This window comes from Muscardinus avellanarius (genome assembly GCF_963383645.1).
Source record: "Muscardinus avellanarius genome assembly, chromosome: 15".
Taxonomy (NCBI): domain Eukaryota; kingdom Metazoa; phylum Chordata; class Mammalia; order Rodentia; family Gliridae; genus Muscardinus; species Muscardinus avellanarius.
The window spans coordinates 86,527,855-86,540,662 of record NC_137801.1 but is presented as its reverse complement, the minus strand read 5'-3'; the positions used below and the strand labels follow the sequence as shown (position 1 = coordinate 86,540,662).

Sequence of the window (12,808 nt, the reverse complement as noted above, 5' to 3'; positions counted from 1 at the left end):
GGCAGAAAAAACAGCACATTAAAAGCCCCAGCGGTGACTTGGCTGGTCAGCTTTATCAAGCAAGGGGGTCTGCGCGCAGGGTGTGCAGGGTAGAGCCAGCCAGCCGCCAAGCAGGAAATAAGAGCTATATATGGAAACCGATGCCATGGCACCCTGTTGGCTGTTGTAACAACTCTGGCTTCCCTCCTGAGGGGCTTGGGAGACCATTTGAGGCTTGTGGCCTGCCTGTGGGAAAGCAAGAAAATCAGTGAAAAGTATTTGATCCAGAAAAGACCGGGTTCCCGAGTCCAACCGAGCTGCAGCAAAGCGTGAGAGTTGCCCTTTGCCACAGGCAGGCAGCCTCTGTGAGAGCAGCTTGGGTGGAGGGGACGGAGGCCTGACAGCATGCTGAAGAATGGGAGGAGAGGAACCAAGTTTAGAGTTTACTGTACAGAAGAGCAAGAAATGTGGTCAGAGCTGGAAGGGGAAGTGAGTCTTGTGGTTTGGTTTGTTTTAGGATGGGAGAAAATAGAGTATGATTGCATGCAGATGGGGAATATTGTAGGTATGTACACAAATTGCCAGCCTCGAAAAAAAAAAAAAGAAAGAAAAACCCTTACACATGTTTTTACTGTTACTGGTAGTGTGGCTCAGGAGTCCTGGCTGACTAGATTCTGCCACCAGCCTGCCTACAAAATAGCACGCATTGGTAAAAGGAAAAAAGGAATTATGTGAGTTGGATCAAACTGGGGAGAAGTAGATAGTCTGGATATCTGCTGCTCCCACGGAAGCAGTTACAATTTATAGACACAAAAGCCAAGCGACCTGCGGGTGTAGATCCAGCCAGGCTGTGCTTAGCCAGGGAGTCTTAAAGTCCTGGGCATCGGTCCTCAGCCGCAGGAGGCCAACGCAGTGGTCAAGAGGTTGCCTTTCATTTCAGAGGAGGTCTGTTTCCCGACTGGTCGCCATCTCTGCCGCTAGGCTTCTAAACACGCCGCCGAGGGCTGCAACTGCTGGCGCCCCACTCATCTGCCAGCAATATTCAGGGCGTTCTCGCCGCCCCGGGGAAAGCTCGGGCCTTGGCTGACCATTCCTTCCTCCGCCGCTCTGGTCCTTTGCTGTGCCCTTCCTCTCCGCACAGCCCTACACTGAGTGCGCAGCATGCTAGTCAGGGCTGGGAGACCTGAGCTAAGGTCCTGTCTGCGACTGCCTGGCTCTGCGGCCCAGGCTCCCTCCGCTCCGGGCGTCCGTCAGCCGCGGCGGTCCCTGGCTTCTCGAAACCAGGTCCTGGGCCTCTGCGGCCCTCCCTCCACCTCTGGACCACACGATACTTTCCTCCTCCTCCTCCTCCTCCTCCTCCTCCTCCTCTGCTTGGCTTTTGCCTCGGCAAACAGACCCGGCCTTGGAAGCAGTCTCTAAGGCGGCCGCCTCCCCGTCACCGGGGACTCGCCGCCCACTCTTCCTTTCACAGGGGACAGTCCGCTTCACAGTCAGAAGCAGCCACGTAGTAAGTGCCGCTTCCAACCAATCAAGAGGCAGTTACCTCAGACCTTTGAGGGACATCCACTTCCACCAATGATCATCAAGTCTCTGCGGGCTCGCCCAGGATGGCCAATCTCCTTCAGAACGGGTATTCCGGGAGCGGCAGGGCCTACCAATCAGAGAAGACAACTCTGGGGCGGTGTCTTTCTCATTGGCTGTCGTGTGCGGAAAAGGGCCAGGCTTCGAGGAATGGTAGCACGACTTGATTGGTAGGTGTGCTGTTGACAACTAAAAGATTCCCGCCTCCTCCAGAGTGGCGGGGCTAGCAGCCAATGGGAGGGCAGGACGCGGCCCGCGGCTTCCTGGGCGCTGCCGGCGGGAGGCTGTCACTCGGGTGGCGGCGGCGGAGGCCGGGCTGAGACGTGGCCGGGAGCGCAGCTGGCTGCTCGGACGTCGGGCGGCGGTCTGAGGAGCGTCCTGCGGGCTCGGGCCGGGGCCCCATGCGCGCGCGCGGGGCCGGCCGCTGATGGAGCGCGCCGCCCGCCCGGGGCCGCGGCCGCCGCCGCTGCTGCTGCTGCTGCTGGGGCTGCTGGCGGGCGGCGGGGCGGCGGGGCGCGCTCGCGGCCTCCCCGCGCCCTCGGCCTTCGGCCTGGGCGCCGCGGCCGCCCCCGCCTCGGCCGCGCGGGTGCCGGCGGCGGGGCCCGGGGCGGCCGCCGAGGTGACGGTGGAGGACGCCGAGGCGCGCGGGCCGGACCCCGACGCCGCCGAGCTGCGGCCGCGCGGCAGGTGAGGCTGGGCGGGCGGCGGCGCCCTCGCGGGGCTGCGCGGAGGCGGCGGCGGAGGAGGCCCCGCGCTGCCCGCCGCCCTCCCGCCGATTTCCACCCCTGGCCGGCGCTGCGCCCACAGCTGCCTGCAGAAGGGACTTTGGAAAGAGGGCGCCGGCCCCTCACCACTCGCGGGCTGCGGGTGCGCGGGCTTCTCTAACTAGACCCGGGGCCCACTGCGGCGTCACCTGGGGATGCCGCCTAAATGTGCAGTTTCCCCGACCTCACCTCGCTTTACCGAATCTGGCATTCCCTGGTAAAATCCTGGCGACCGCAAGCTTAGCAAGTACTCCGGGCAGTTTTGGGGTACACTAAGAGCACAGGGGCCGTGGCTGGGTGCTTGCATCCTGGCAGGCCCTGTGGGGTCGAGAGAGCACCTGTGTAGCATGTAGGGGGACCGGGATGCCATGCCCAGCACGGCCCAAAAGAAAAAAGAAAGTTGATATTAGCATTTAGTATAGGGTTGTCTTTGTCCTTAGCCTTCTTAAACGTGCTACTTCAGTGTACGGGTTTTTTTTTTTTTTTTTTTTTTTTTTTTTTCCTTTTTCAAAAGCCAAGTATTTTTATTTATTTATTTATTTTTAGCGCACCTAGAGAGAAAGAAATGTGCTAATGGAATTAGTGGAATGCTAAACAAATTTAATGAGAAAAGGAGAGTTAGGTAAAACAAGCCAGGGAGGGCTACTTTCTGGCGTAGAAAGTATTTTTAAGTTTCTAGCAGAGGAACAGTAGAGCATAACAAATTAGATTCAGTGCTCAGTGAGATTTCAGAACCTATATTTAGGAAGTCTTTGGGTTTCCTAGTAGTCTCTTGGAGACTGCTATAAACAGGATAAGTACTAATATTCTTTGGTATCATTTGGATGTGATTGATTGATTCATTCATTCATGGTACTGGGGATGGAACTTAGGGGCATTCTGCCTCTGAGCTACACCCCAACTTTATTTATTTTAAAACAGGACCTTGCTAGATTGCTGAGGCTGGTCACAAACCTGTGATCTTCCTGTCTCAGCCTCCCAAGCACTGGGATGACAGGCGTGCGCCACGCTGCCTGGCTCCCCAGCCCTTTTATTGAACCCAGCGGGATTCTACCTCGGAGCCATACTCCCACCCCTATTTTCTTCTTTATTTTGAAACAGAGCCTCACTAAGTTGCTGAGATTGGCTGCAAACCTGCAATCCTCCTGTCTCAGCTACCCCAAGTACTAGAATTACAAGGGTGTGCCACCACAGCAGGCTCCCCAGCTGCTTTTTTTAAAAATTGAAACAGGATCTTACTAAGTTGCTGAGGCAGGCCTGGAACCTGCCATCCTCCTGTCTCATCCTCCCAGGAACTGATTACAGGTAGGCCCGCAAGTGGCCACCATGCCCTGGCTTATATATATATTTTTAAGTAGCAAATGCGTAACAAAACTTTCTTAGGTTTGCTGATGAGCCATATCTCTTGGAAGAGTGGTTTTGTTTATCTTAAAGAAACTTCTGAAACAGCTGCTGGAGCAAACACACTGAGCCGGATGTCTTGTTCTTCTTAGAATACGCCTTGGAGGCGCTTACACTGGCAGCACTCGGGACGCCCTGGGCTGCGGTGCCAGGCAGGGAGCCGCCAAGAGCCACAGAGGGAATGAGGTGCCGGGGATGGACGGCCCGGGTTCTGTGACGGTCACTGGGTGGTCATGGGGTGAGCCAGGCTAGAAGCTAAGCTTGAAAAGTGGCTCGAATTCTGATAGACATTGGACTTGAGGAAACAGCCCAGGGGCACAGAGGCTGGAGATTACATTCAGAGAACGTTTTATCTATGTACATCTGTGTGTGTGTGTGTGTGTGTGTGTGTGTGTGTGTGTGTGTGTGTGCTCGCGCGCTCGTGTGGCATCAAACTGGGAATCTCATCACGTTAAAACTTCCGAATCAGTTATCACCTACATTAGCTTGAGGACGTTACATAGAGTGTCTTGCATGCCGAGCTAGATCAAAATTATGCGTGAAGAATATTTCTCTAGCCGGCGTGGTGGCGCACGCTTGTCATCCCAGCACTGGAGAGGCTGAGACGGGAAGATCACAGTTCCTGGGCAGCCTCAGCTACTTAGTGAGGTCTCTTGCAATCCAGTGAGACCCTGTTTCAAAATAAAGAATTTAAAAAATGGGGCTGGAGGTGTAGCTCGGAGACAGAATGCCCCTGGGTTCCATCCTCAGTACCGCAAAAAAAAAAAAAAAAAAAAAAAAAAAAAAAGTATTTCTCTAGCTACAGTGTGCGCAGGCGCATGAGGTACCGGAGCGAAAGGAGAGCGTCACAGCAGTTCAGAGGAGACGCTTAGCTTTGTGTGGTCTGGACCTGGACAGATTTGAGAGAGAGTTGAGGCAAAAACCTTGGCTCCTGGCAAATGCCTTGAGCCCTCCTCTCTCGGCTAAAGACTGAGACGGATGGCCAGAGGACCCCAGCACACACAGGCCAATGGGGAGGCTCAGGGGAGCAGGAAAGAAAAGGAGTTTGGTGTTGGACCCGGTGGCTCGGGGACGCAGGCCGGCGGAGATGATGCGGGGCTGGAGAGGGGCCGGGGGGATAGTAGGAGTTATGATAAAGGGGAGGCCGCAGGAGGAAACCCCAGGAAGCACTGCCCCTCTCGGGAGAACTGAAGAAGGGAGGATTGGGAGGGCACCCTTGAAGTGGAGTTGAAGGCAGCGGCAGATGTCAAGGCAGACCGCACAGAGGGCAGAGATCCAGCCCTTTCTGCCCCACTGCTTCCTACCCTCACTGACAAGACGCAGTTTTTTGGACGTGGGACCTCTGAGCCTGTTTGTAGACGGTGAGGAAGGGACCTTTATGGACAGGTTAAAAATGAAGGGAACACCCGGGCGTGGCGGCGCGCGCTTGTAACCCCAGTACTTGGGAGGCTGAGACAGGAGGATCGCAGGTTCACAGCCAGCCTTGGCAACTTAGCGAGGCGCTCAGCAGCCTAGTGAGACCCTGTTTCCAAATAAGAAATAAAAATTAGGCTGAGGTAGAATGCCTCTGGGTTCAATCCTCCGTACCAAAAAAATGGGGGGATAGAGGACAAAGTTAAGCCAAGTTGAGGGGTCAGTGTATCAGGCAAGAGGCGACTTCAGGCTCAGTAACAAGAATAAGCGCAGAGGAATTTCATTCACCTGGAGAGAAGATGGAATTTCTGGCAAACAGAACTGTCTAAGGAGAGCTAGAATCTGGTTTAGGGGTCTCCCTGGTAGTGGGAGTTAAGATAGCTTGGAACCTTGAGAAGCCTTGGGTAAGAGCAATTTGATGGCAGGAGATAAATATACAAAGTTAATAAAAGTTTATTTCTAAGTGTTCTTTTTTTTTTCCTTTACTTTGAAACAGGGTCTCACTGGGTTGCAAAGGGTCTCACAAAGTAGCTAAGGCTGTTCTCAAGCCAGATTCTCCTGTCCCAGCCTCCCAAATGCTGGGCTTACAAGCGTGGGCCACCACACCCAGCTTCTAAGTGCTCTAAAAAAGAAAAAACAACAGTAAAAGCCAGAGACTGTGAGCCCCATAATAGTAAACCAATATCCTGTTTATTTCAAATAGGAGAATGAGGGGCCAGGAGTGGCAGTACACACCTGTAATCCCAGTACTTGGGAGGCTGAGATAGGAGGATCGAAGGTTTAAGGCCAGCCTCAGCAATTTGACTCAGAGGTAGAATGCCCTAGTGTTCAATCCCCAGTACAAAAAAAAAAAAGGAGAGGAGGACTAGGGAAGAGATCTGAGTTAACCAAGCGGTTACTACAAACAGCTGTGAAGACAAAACTGTGAAGGGGGGGGGGGCTCAGCGCTTTGCTTTTTGATGTTCACGGAGCAAGATGAGACAGAGGGTTTTTTGTTTTTCTTTTTTCTCTTAATAGATATTTTTTCCTCTTCATTGGTTTGATTCAAAATGCTCACTGCACATCTCAGGCATGAGAAGGAACAGTTTTTTTCTTTTTAAAAAAAGGAGCTATTTTGAGCTTATTTTAAGCTTGCTTTTCTCCTAGCGTCTTGCCAGCGTTTCTTCTGTTAAACATTCGCCAGAAGTTCACGTGGTCCCGAGGAGGCTTGAGGGGCTCAGGCTTGCCTCCCCGTCAGGCTCCCGCGGTGACAGTCCGTGTGGACTAACAGCAGATGTCAGTGCTGCTTACGGTAGCTTGGGCTTTACACTGAGGATGTTTGGGCAGCTCAGAAGTTGTAAAGTTTTATCTTGACTATGCCACTAATTTGCAAAGTCTATTTCCTTTTTCCCCCTCTCTAATTCCTCTCTAACAAAAACATTACTAAATTTGGCATTACCTTGTTGTGCCTTCGTGTGTGTGTGTGTGTGTGTGTGTGTGTGTGTGTGTGTGTGTGACTGAGATTGAATCAGGCATTCTACCTCTGAGCTATACTCCTAAGGCAGTGTCTCTGTGTTACTGTAATTGAATCCAGGGGCATTCTACCTCCAAGCTACATACCCAGCCCTATTATATTTATATTTTTTTTTATTTTGAAATGGTATCACTGATTTGCAGAGGGCCTTGCTAAGTAGCTGAGGCTGGCCACGAACCTGTGATCTACCTGTCTCGGCCTCCCAGGTACTGGGATTATAAACGTAGTCCATCACACCCAGCTAGTTTTTATTTTTTTATTTTTATTTTTATTTATTTATTTATTTATTTTTGCGGGTCTGGGGATGGAACCCAGGGGCATTTTACCTCCAAGCTACACCCCCAGCCCTATTTTTTATTCTTTATTTTGAAACCGGGTCTCACTGAGTCGCTGAGGGCCTCACTAAGTAGCTGAGGCTGTCCGCGAACCGCGATCCTCCGGTCTCAGCCTCCCGAATGCTGGGATGACAAGCGTGCGCCACCACGCCCGGCTGCTAGTTTGTTTTTAAATGAAATCATACACCTCTTTTTGTGAGAGCTTATATTTAGGTAGAGGATTCTTGGCCACACCAAAGAGACCAGATCAACCAAGGCTCATTTTCCATTTTGTGAACTATTCTCCCCCAAGAAAAGAAATGTGAGCTTTTACAATAGGCAGTTGTTACTGGACCAACTCTTCTGTCCACAGACTGCCCCCTGTTACCTGCCCCCACTCCTGGGATTTCTACAGGAGGTTTGGCGCCTTTAAAATTACTTTATGAAGAAATGTAGCATATGCTTATCAGAATCCAATAAACTTAGCTGTAAGCCTGCAGGTGTTCTGGGTGACTTGAGTCAGAGCAAACATTTTTTTTAATTGTGTACTCACGGTGGCATAAGGTCATGGCCGCCATGTTGACAGCATGGCCCAGCGAGGGCACAGCGAATGCCATCTTGATAACATTTCTGGAAGGAATAAAGCGCGTGTCATAGAACGTGGTGGCCGTCGCTTAGGCAAACTGGCGGTTCTCAGGAGAGTAGAATTGGAGGCGTTTAAACTCGTTTGGTGTACGTAGGCAGGTCGCATCTTTTCACATCTTCCTCGGCCTTTCTTGTTGGTTTTCTGTGGACAGCATGTTTGTTGAGCCAGGGTTTATTCATTTATTATCATTACTATTAGGTATTCGGCACTGGTAGGCCGAGAGGAGCTAAATCTCTTTTCCTTGCAAGTCGGACAGGGAGATAACTGTTAGAGGACCGACCGTAGACAGCGGGTGGCAGGTGTGATAGGAGCGTGAAGGGAACGGAGGTGGCCTCGGCGTGGAGAGCGTCGAGGCCAGCGCCGCCCAGGCTCTCGGTCCCAGCCATCGCGGGCCGTGAGACGGGATTCAGAACTGGCCTCATGGAGACTGAACATCTGCTAAGGAAAAGGCCAGTTAACATCCTTTGCTTTGAACTGGAATCATACCAAACCTTAGGAATTAGAGATTTCTCTCCAGAAATTCTGCATATTTAGATTGATTTCGTGTATGTATGCATGTGTGTGTGTGCGTGTGTGCGTGTGTGTTGAGCCCAGAGGCAGTCTACCTCTTAGCTATACCTTCAGCCCTATTTTATTTATTTACTTATTTTTTGTGGTACCAGGGATGGAACCCAGGGGCATTCTACCTCCAAGCTACACCCCAGCCACTATTTTTTATTCTTTATTTTGAAACAGGGTCTCACTGAATTGCAGAGGGCCTCACTAAGTAGCTGAGACTGTCCACAAACCGCGATCCTTCTGTCTCAGCCTCCCAAATGCTGGGATGACAAGTGTGCACCACCACGCCCGGCTCCCAGCCCTGTTTTTTTATTTTTATTTTGAGACAAGGTCTGGCTAAGTTGCAGTGGGCCTCATGAAGTAGCAGAGGCTGGCTATTAACCTGCGATCTTCCTGTCTCAGCCTCCAAAGTACTAGGATTATAAGTGTGCCCCACCACACCTGGCTTTTTTTATTTTTTAATTTGGAAACAAGCTCTTGCTAAATTACTGAGGGACCGCCCTAAGTTGCCAAGGCTGGCCTCGAACCTGCAGTCCTCCCGGTTTAGCCTCCCAAGTACTGGGATTACAGGCATGCGTCACCACACCAAGCAAGTATTTCCCTCCAAGATAGGAGTATAGGGAGGGGTTGGGGAGGTTTCTAATAAGCAATGTTCATCTCGCAAATGGAATTTTTTAAGACATGGGGCAAACTCTAAATGAACAGAGGCACTTTGTTGGAAAGGTTAGCGATCTCTGGTATGTGTGTGTGTTGCTTGGGCTGAGGGAGGTCTGGGAAAGGAGACTGGGTTGGCAGAAGAGGCAGAAAATGGGATTAGGAAGTACACCGGTGGGACTGTGGGGGGCTTTGTGCACCCGCAGGCAGCGTGGCCTTTCTTGAGTGGCGCAGGGGAGGTCCTGAAGCTTATCACATCTGCTGTAGAAGCAAACGTGTGGGAAGAGACGGGAAGAGACGGGAGGCAGGGAACCACGCCAGCCTCTCGGGCTGTTCTGACGAGACGGGAGAATGTGATCTGGGGCCAGGGCCGTGGCAGTGAGGAGGAAGGAAAGACGCTGGAGCAGCTTCAGAAGCAGATGGGAGGCGAGACCTGTCTAAATGGACGGGCGGGGTGGGGTCAGGGCAGGGCTCCTCTCCGTACTGCTGTCAGCTGCTAGGCCGGATCCCATGTGAGACGAAGGAGGTAGAGGAAGGGCCGTGGGGAGAAGTTTGATTTTCTGGATGTGTTGTGGGGACAGGTGGATCTTGCTATCCGGGTGTGTTGGTGCACACCTGTAACCCCAGCATTTGGGGGGCTGAGGCAGGAGGACCACAGGTTCACAGCCAGCCTCAGCTACTCAGTGAGACCCTGGTTCAAAATAAAGAATAAAAAGTAGGGGGTCTAGGTCAGAGGTAGCATGACCCCGGGCTCAATCCCCAATACCACCAAAAAAAAAAAAAAAAAAAACCAAGTGGATATTGCTGAGGCTGGCAAGCGAGGGCAGGGAGGGGTGTGACCTACAGGGGCTGGGTGGGGCTGGGGTGCCCGGGTCACGTCACAGACATGAGGCTCTGCCCTCCAGAAAGAAGGCGCAAGCAGGAGAGACTGACGACCTATGAAGCAGAGAGATAGGTGAGGGTCCCCGGGGGGCGGACCTGTAGAATATAGAGGAAGGACGGCCAGGACAGATTTGGTGGGGGGTGGCTCTGGCAGAGAGGAGCTCATCAAAACCCTGTCCAGAGGGGAGCCTGAAGGATTTGGGATGGAGCGTGCTGTGGAATAGCGCACACCGATGCCTGTGAAAACCAGAGGCGAGAAAGAAACAGATTTTTTCTTTTACTTTTTTTTTTTTTTTTTAGGAATTGAACCCAGGGGCATTCTACCCCCGGACCTCCATGTCCAGCCCTTTTTATTTTTTTTATTTTGAAACAGTTCCAAAGAGTTGCTGAGGGTCTTGTCTGGCTAAGTTGCTAAGGCTGGCTTCGCGCCAGGGATCCTCCTGTCCCAGCCTCCCACGGACAGGATTACAGGCGTGTACCACCATGCCCAGTGTGGCGGGACTCACTGTGTTGGGGTGAGGTGAGCACCCAGAGTCCTGGGTGGGGGCTAACGTTTTCTTTAAGTACATGGGCCAAGTACACAGGGTCGTAGCTATCTTCCTAACGTCCTGCTTGTCGTCAACTTTACAGATCACTCGTGATTATCAGCACTCTAGATGGACGAATCGCCGCCTTGGATGCTGAGAACCATGGTCAGAAGCAGTGGGATCTGGACGTGGGGTCTGGTTCCCTGGTCTCATCCAGTCTCAGCAAGCCAGAGGTAAGAAATCTCAGCTGAACGCTGCTTAGAAAACTTAGTTCTAATGAGAAGTTGCTGGTGTATATAACGCTTGGCTCTGGGCCCAGTTGCCTAGGTTGGAGGCCTGCCTGCCTCTTACCAGCTGCGTCCCCATGGGGTAATCGCTTAACTTCCCTTCTCTTCAGTTCCCCTCCTATAAAACAGGGCAGGTAATAGCACCTACTTCTCAGTATCGTCTTAGCATTTGATAAGTTAGTCATATAAATTATTAGCTGCGGACTACTTCGGCTGTATCGCTGCAGCGCATTGTCTGACCCTTAACGTCTTCATCATTTCTTATTACTTTAAGTTCCCTAGGAATAAAACAAATATAAATAAACACTTAGTTGAGTTTTACTGGTTCTATATCCATGCTGCAGAATCCATAAATTACTATTCCCTACATTTTCCCTCAAGTGTGCCTCCTAATTATAAGCATAATTTACCTGAAATTTTCTTGAAATAGGATTCTAGACAAATTGGATGATTTGCAGAAAGTTTGTACGTAATAGTTCTGAGCTGTAGCCTGGTCCAGGGGAATGAGCACAGAGTGAAGGAGACCCAGGCAGTGACTCCAGTGCTCCAGGCTTTAGCACCTGTCAGTCAGGTGAAGCTCCGCCCCCTGGTGGGGTGAGGGAGGCAGGACCAAAGGAGGGAGCCGGCTCTCCCCACCTTTACCCTTCACTGTGATACAGTAAGTCTTTCTGGGGCCTTTTTTTTTGCGTGTCTGGGGATGGAACCCAGGTGCATTTGACCTCCGAGCTATACCCTCTGCCCTATTTTTTATTCTTTATGTTTGAAACAGGGTCTCACTAAGTTGTGGAAGGCCTCAGTAAGTAGCCGAGGCTGTCTGTGAACCGCGATCCTCCAGTCTCAGCCTCCCGAATGCTGGGATGACAAGCGTGCCCACCACGCCCGGCCTCTGGGGCCTTATTTTGTTGTTTAAATCATTTAAAGGTAAATCCACCTTTTGAGTAGTGGCTGCTAACCTGGAAGCAGTTCCTGATTCCAGACCGCCCTGTCTTCTCCCCTGTGAAGTCCTTCCTGTTGGACACTCCCGAGCATAGACTTTTTTTTTCTTTCAACATCACTCCTTTTCATTAAGAAGCTTCCTAACTGGTATGGAGTTTGAAAAGGGCAAGACCTGCCGGACATGGTGGCACACACCTGTAATCCCAGCATTTGGGAGGCTGAGACAGGAGGAGGGCAGTTGTTGGCCAGCCTCAGCTGCTTAGGGAGGCCCTTCACAACTTAGTGAGACCCTGATTCAAAATAAAGAATAAAAAATAGGGCTGGGGGTGTAGCTCAGTGATAGAATGCCCCTTGAGAACAATGAACTTCTGTGTGTCGTGGATTAGCAATACAACTAGAAATTTGATTGTGAATTACTTCCAAAGTGTGAATAGGTATTGGTTTTTTAGATGGTATTCAAGCAAATCGCTATTCCACCTAAACTCTTGCTTGTGTTCTCCTGGGTTTCATCACTAGTACCAAAAAAAAATTAAAAGAAAAACAGGCAAGAACTAGGGTGAAGGGCTAAGAACAGCCTCAGCAGTGCTGATGGAACTTTCTGGTGCGAATCAATCTCAGCCACCCCTCTGTGAAGACAGGCCTCTCCCACCCTCCAGAAAGCCCAGCCTGGATTCTTTTCTTTTCTTTTCTTTTCTTTTTTGGTGGTCCTGGGGATGGAACCTAGGAACATTCTCCCTCTGAGCTATACCTCTAGCACTACTTTTTTATTATTTTTTATTTTGAAACAGAGTCTTACTGAGTTGCAAAGGGCCTCACTAAGTAGCCAAGGCTGTCTGTGAACCATGATCCTCCTGTCTCAGCCTCTCGAATGCTGAGATTATAAGCGTGGCCACCACGCCCGGCTCCAGCCTGGATTCTTTTCTGTTGCACCCAGGCACAGCACAGCCACGTTTTCACATTTGCTGTGTGCTAAGCCCTCACTAGACTTTAGAGTGCCTAGTACCTGTCGGACAGTAAACTGAAATCATCTTGGAGAACAGTGAACTTCTGTGTGTCGTGGATTATCAGTACAACTAGAAACTTGATTGTGAATTACTTGCACAGTGTGAATAGGTATCGCTTTCTTAGGTGGTATTCAGGCAAATCCCTATTCCAGCCAAGTGCTTGTTTATCTGTGTTCTCTGGGGATTATGCCTGGGGATGCATGTTTTGCTTTGTTTTTAAACTAGACGTAAAGGATGATCGGCAGGACGAGAAGACTGTAAGCTGCTTACATCTGAGGTAATTCTACAGCGTGTTGCAGTGGTGCAGAGCTTGTGTGTGTTTGCAAACTGAAACGTGTACACACACACA

General features: G+C 51.0%; 1 protein-coding gene across 1 annotated transcript in view; it reads left to right on the top strand.

Moving 5' to 3' along the window:
- Positions 1–1,987: 1,987 nt before the first annotated feature.
- The window catches only part of EIF2AK3 (eukaryotic translation initiation factor 2 alpha kinase 3), a gene marked incomplete at both ends in the record, with an annotated part of 64,315 nt that continues 53,494 nt past the window's right edge, over positions 1,988–12,808 (top strand). Inside the window, 2 exons of the mRNA XM_080711435.1 lie at positions 1,988–2,247; positions 10,336–10,465. Of these exons, the coding sequence (XP_080567561.1) occupies positions 1,988–2,247; positions 10,336–10,465 (390 nt within the window). The remainder of the gene's footprint in view (positions 2,248–10,335; positions 10,466–12,808) is intronic.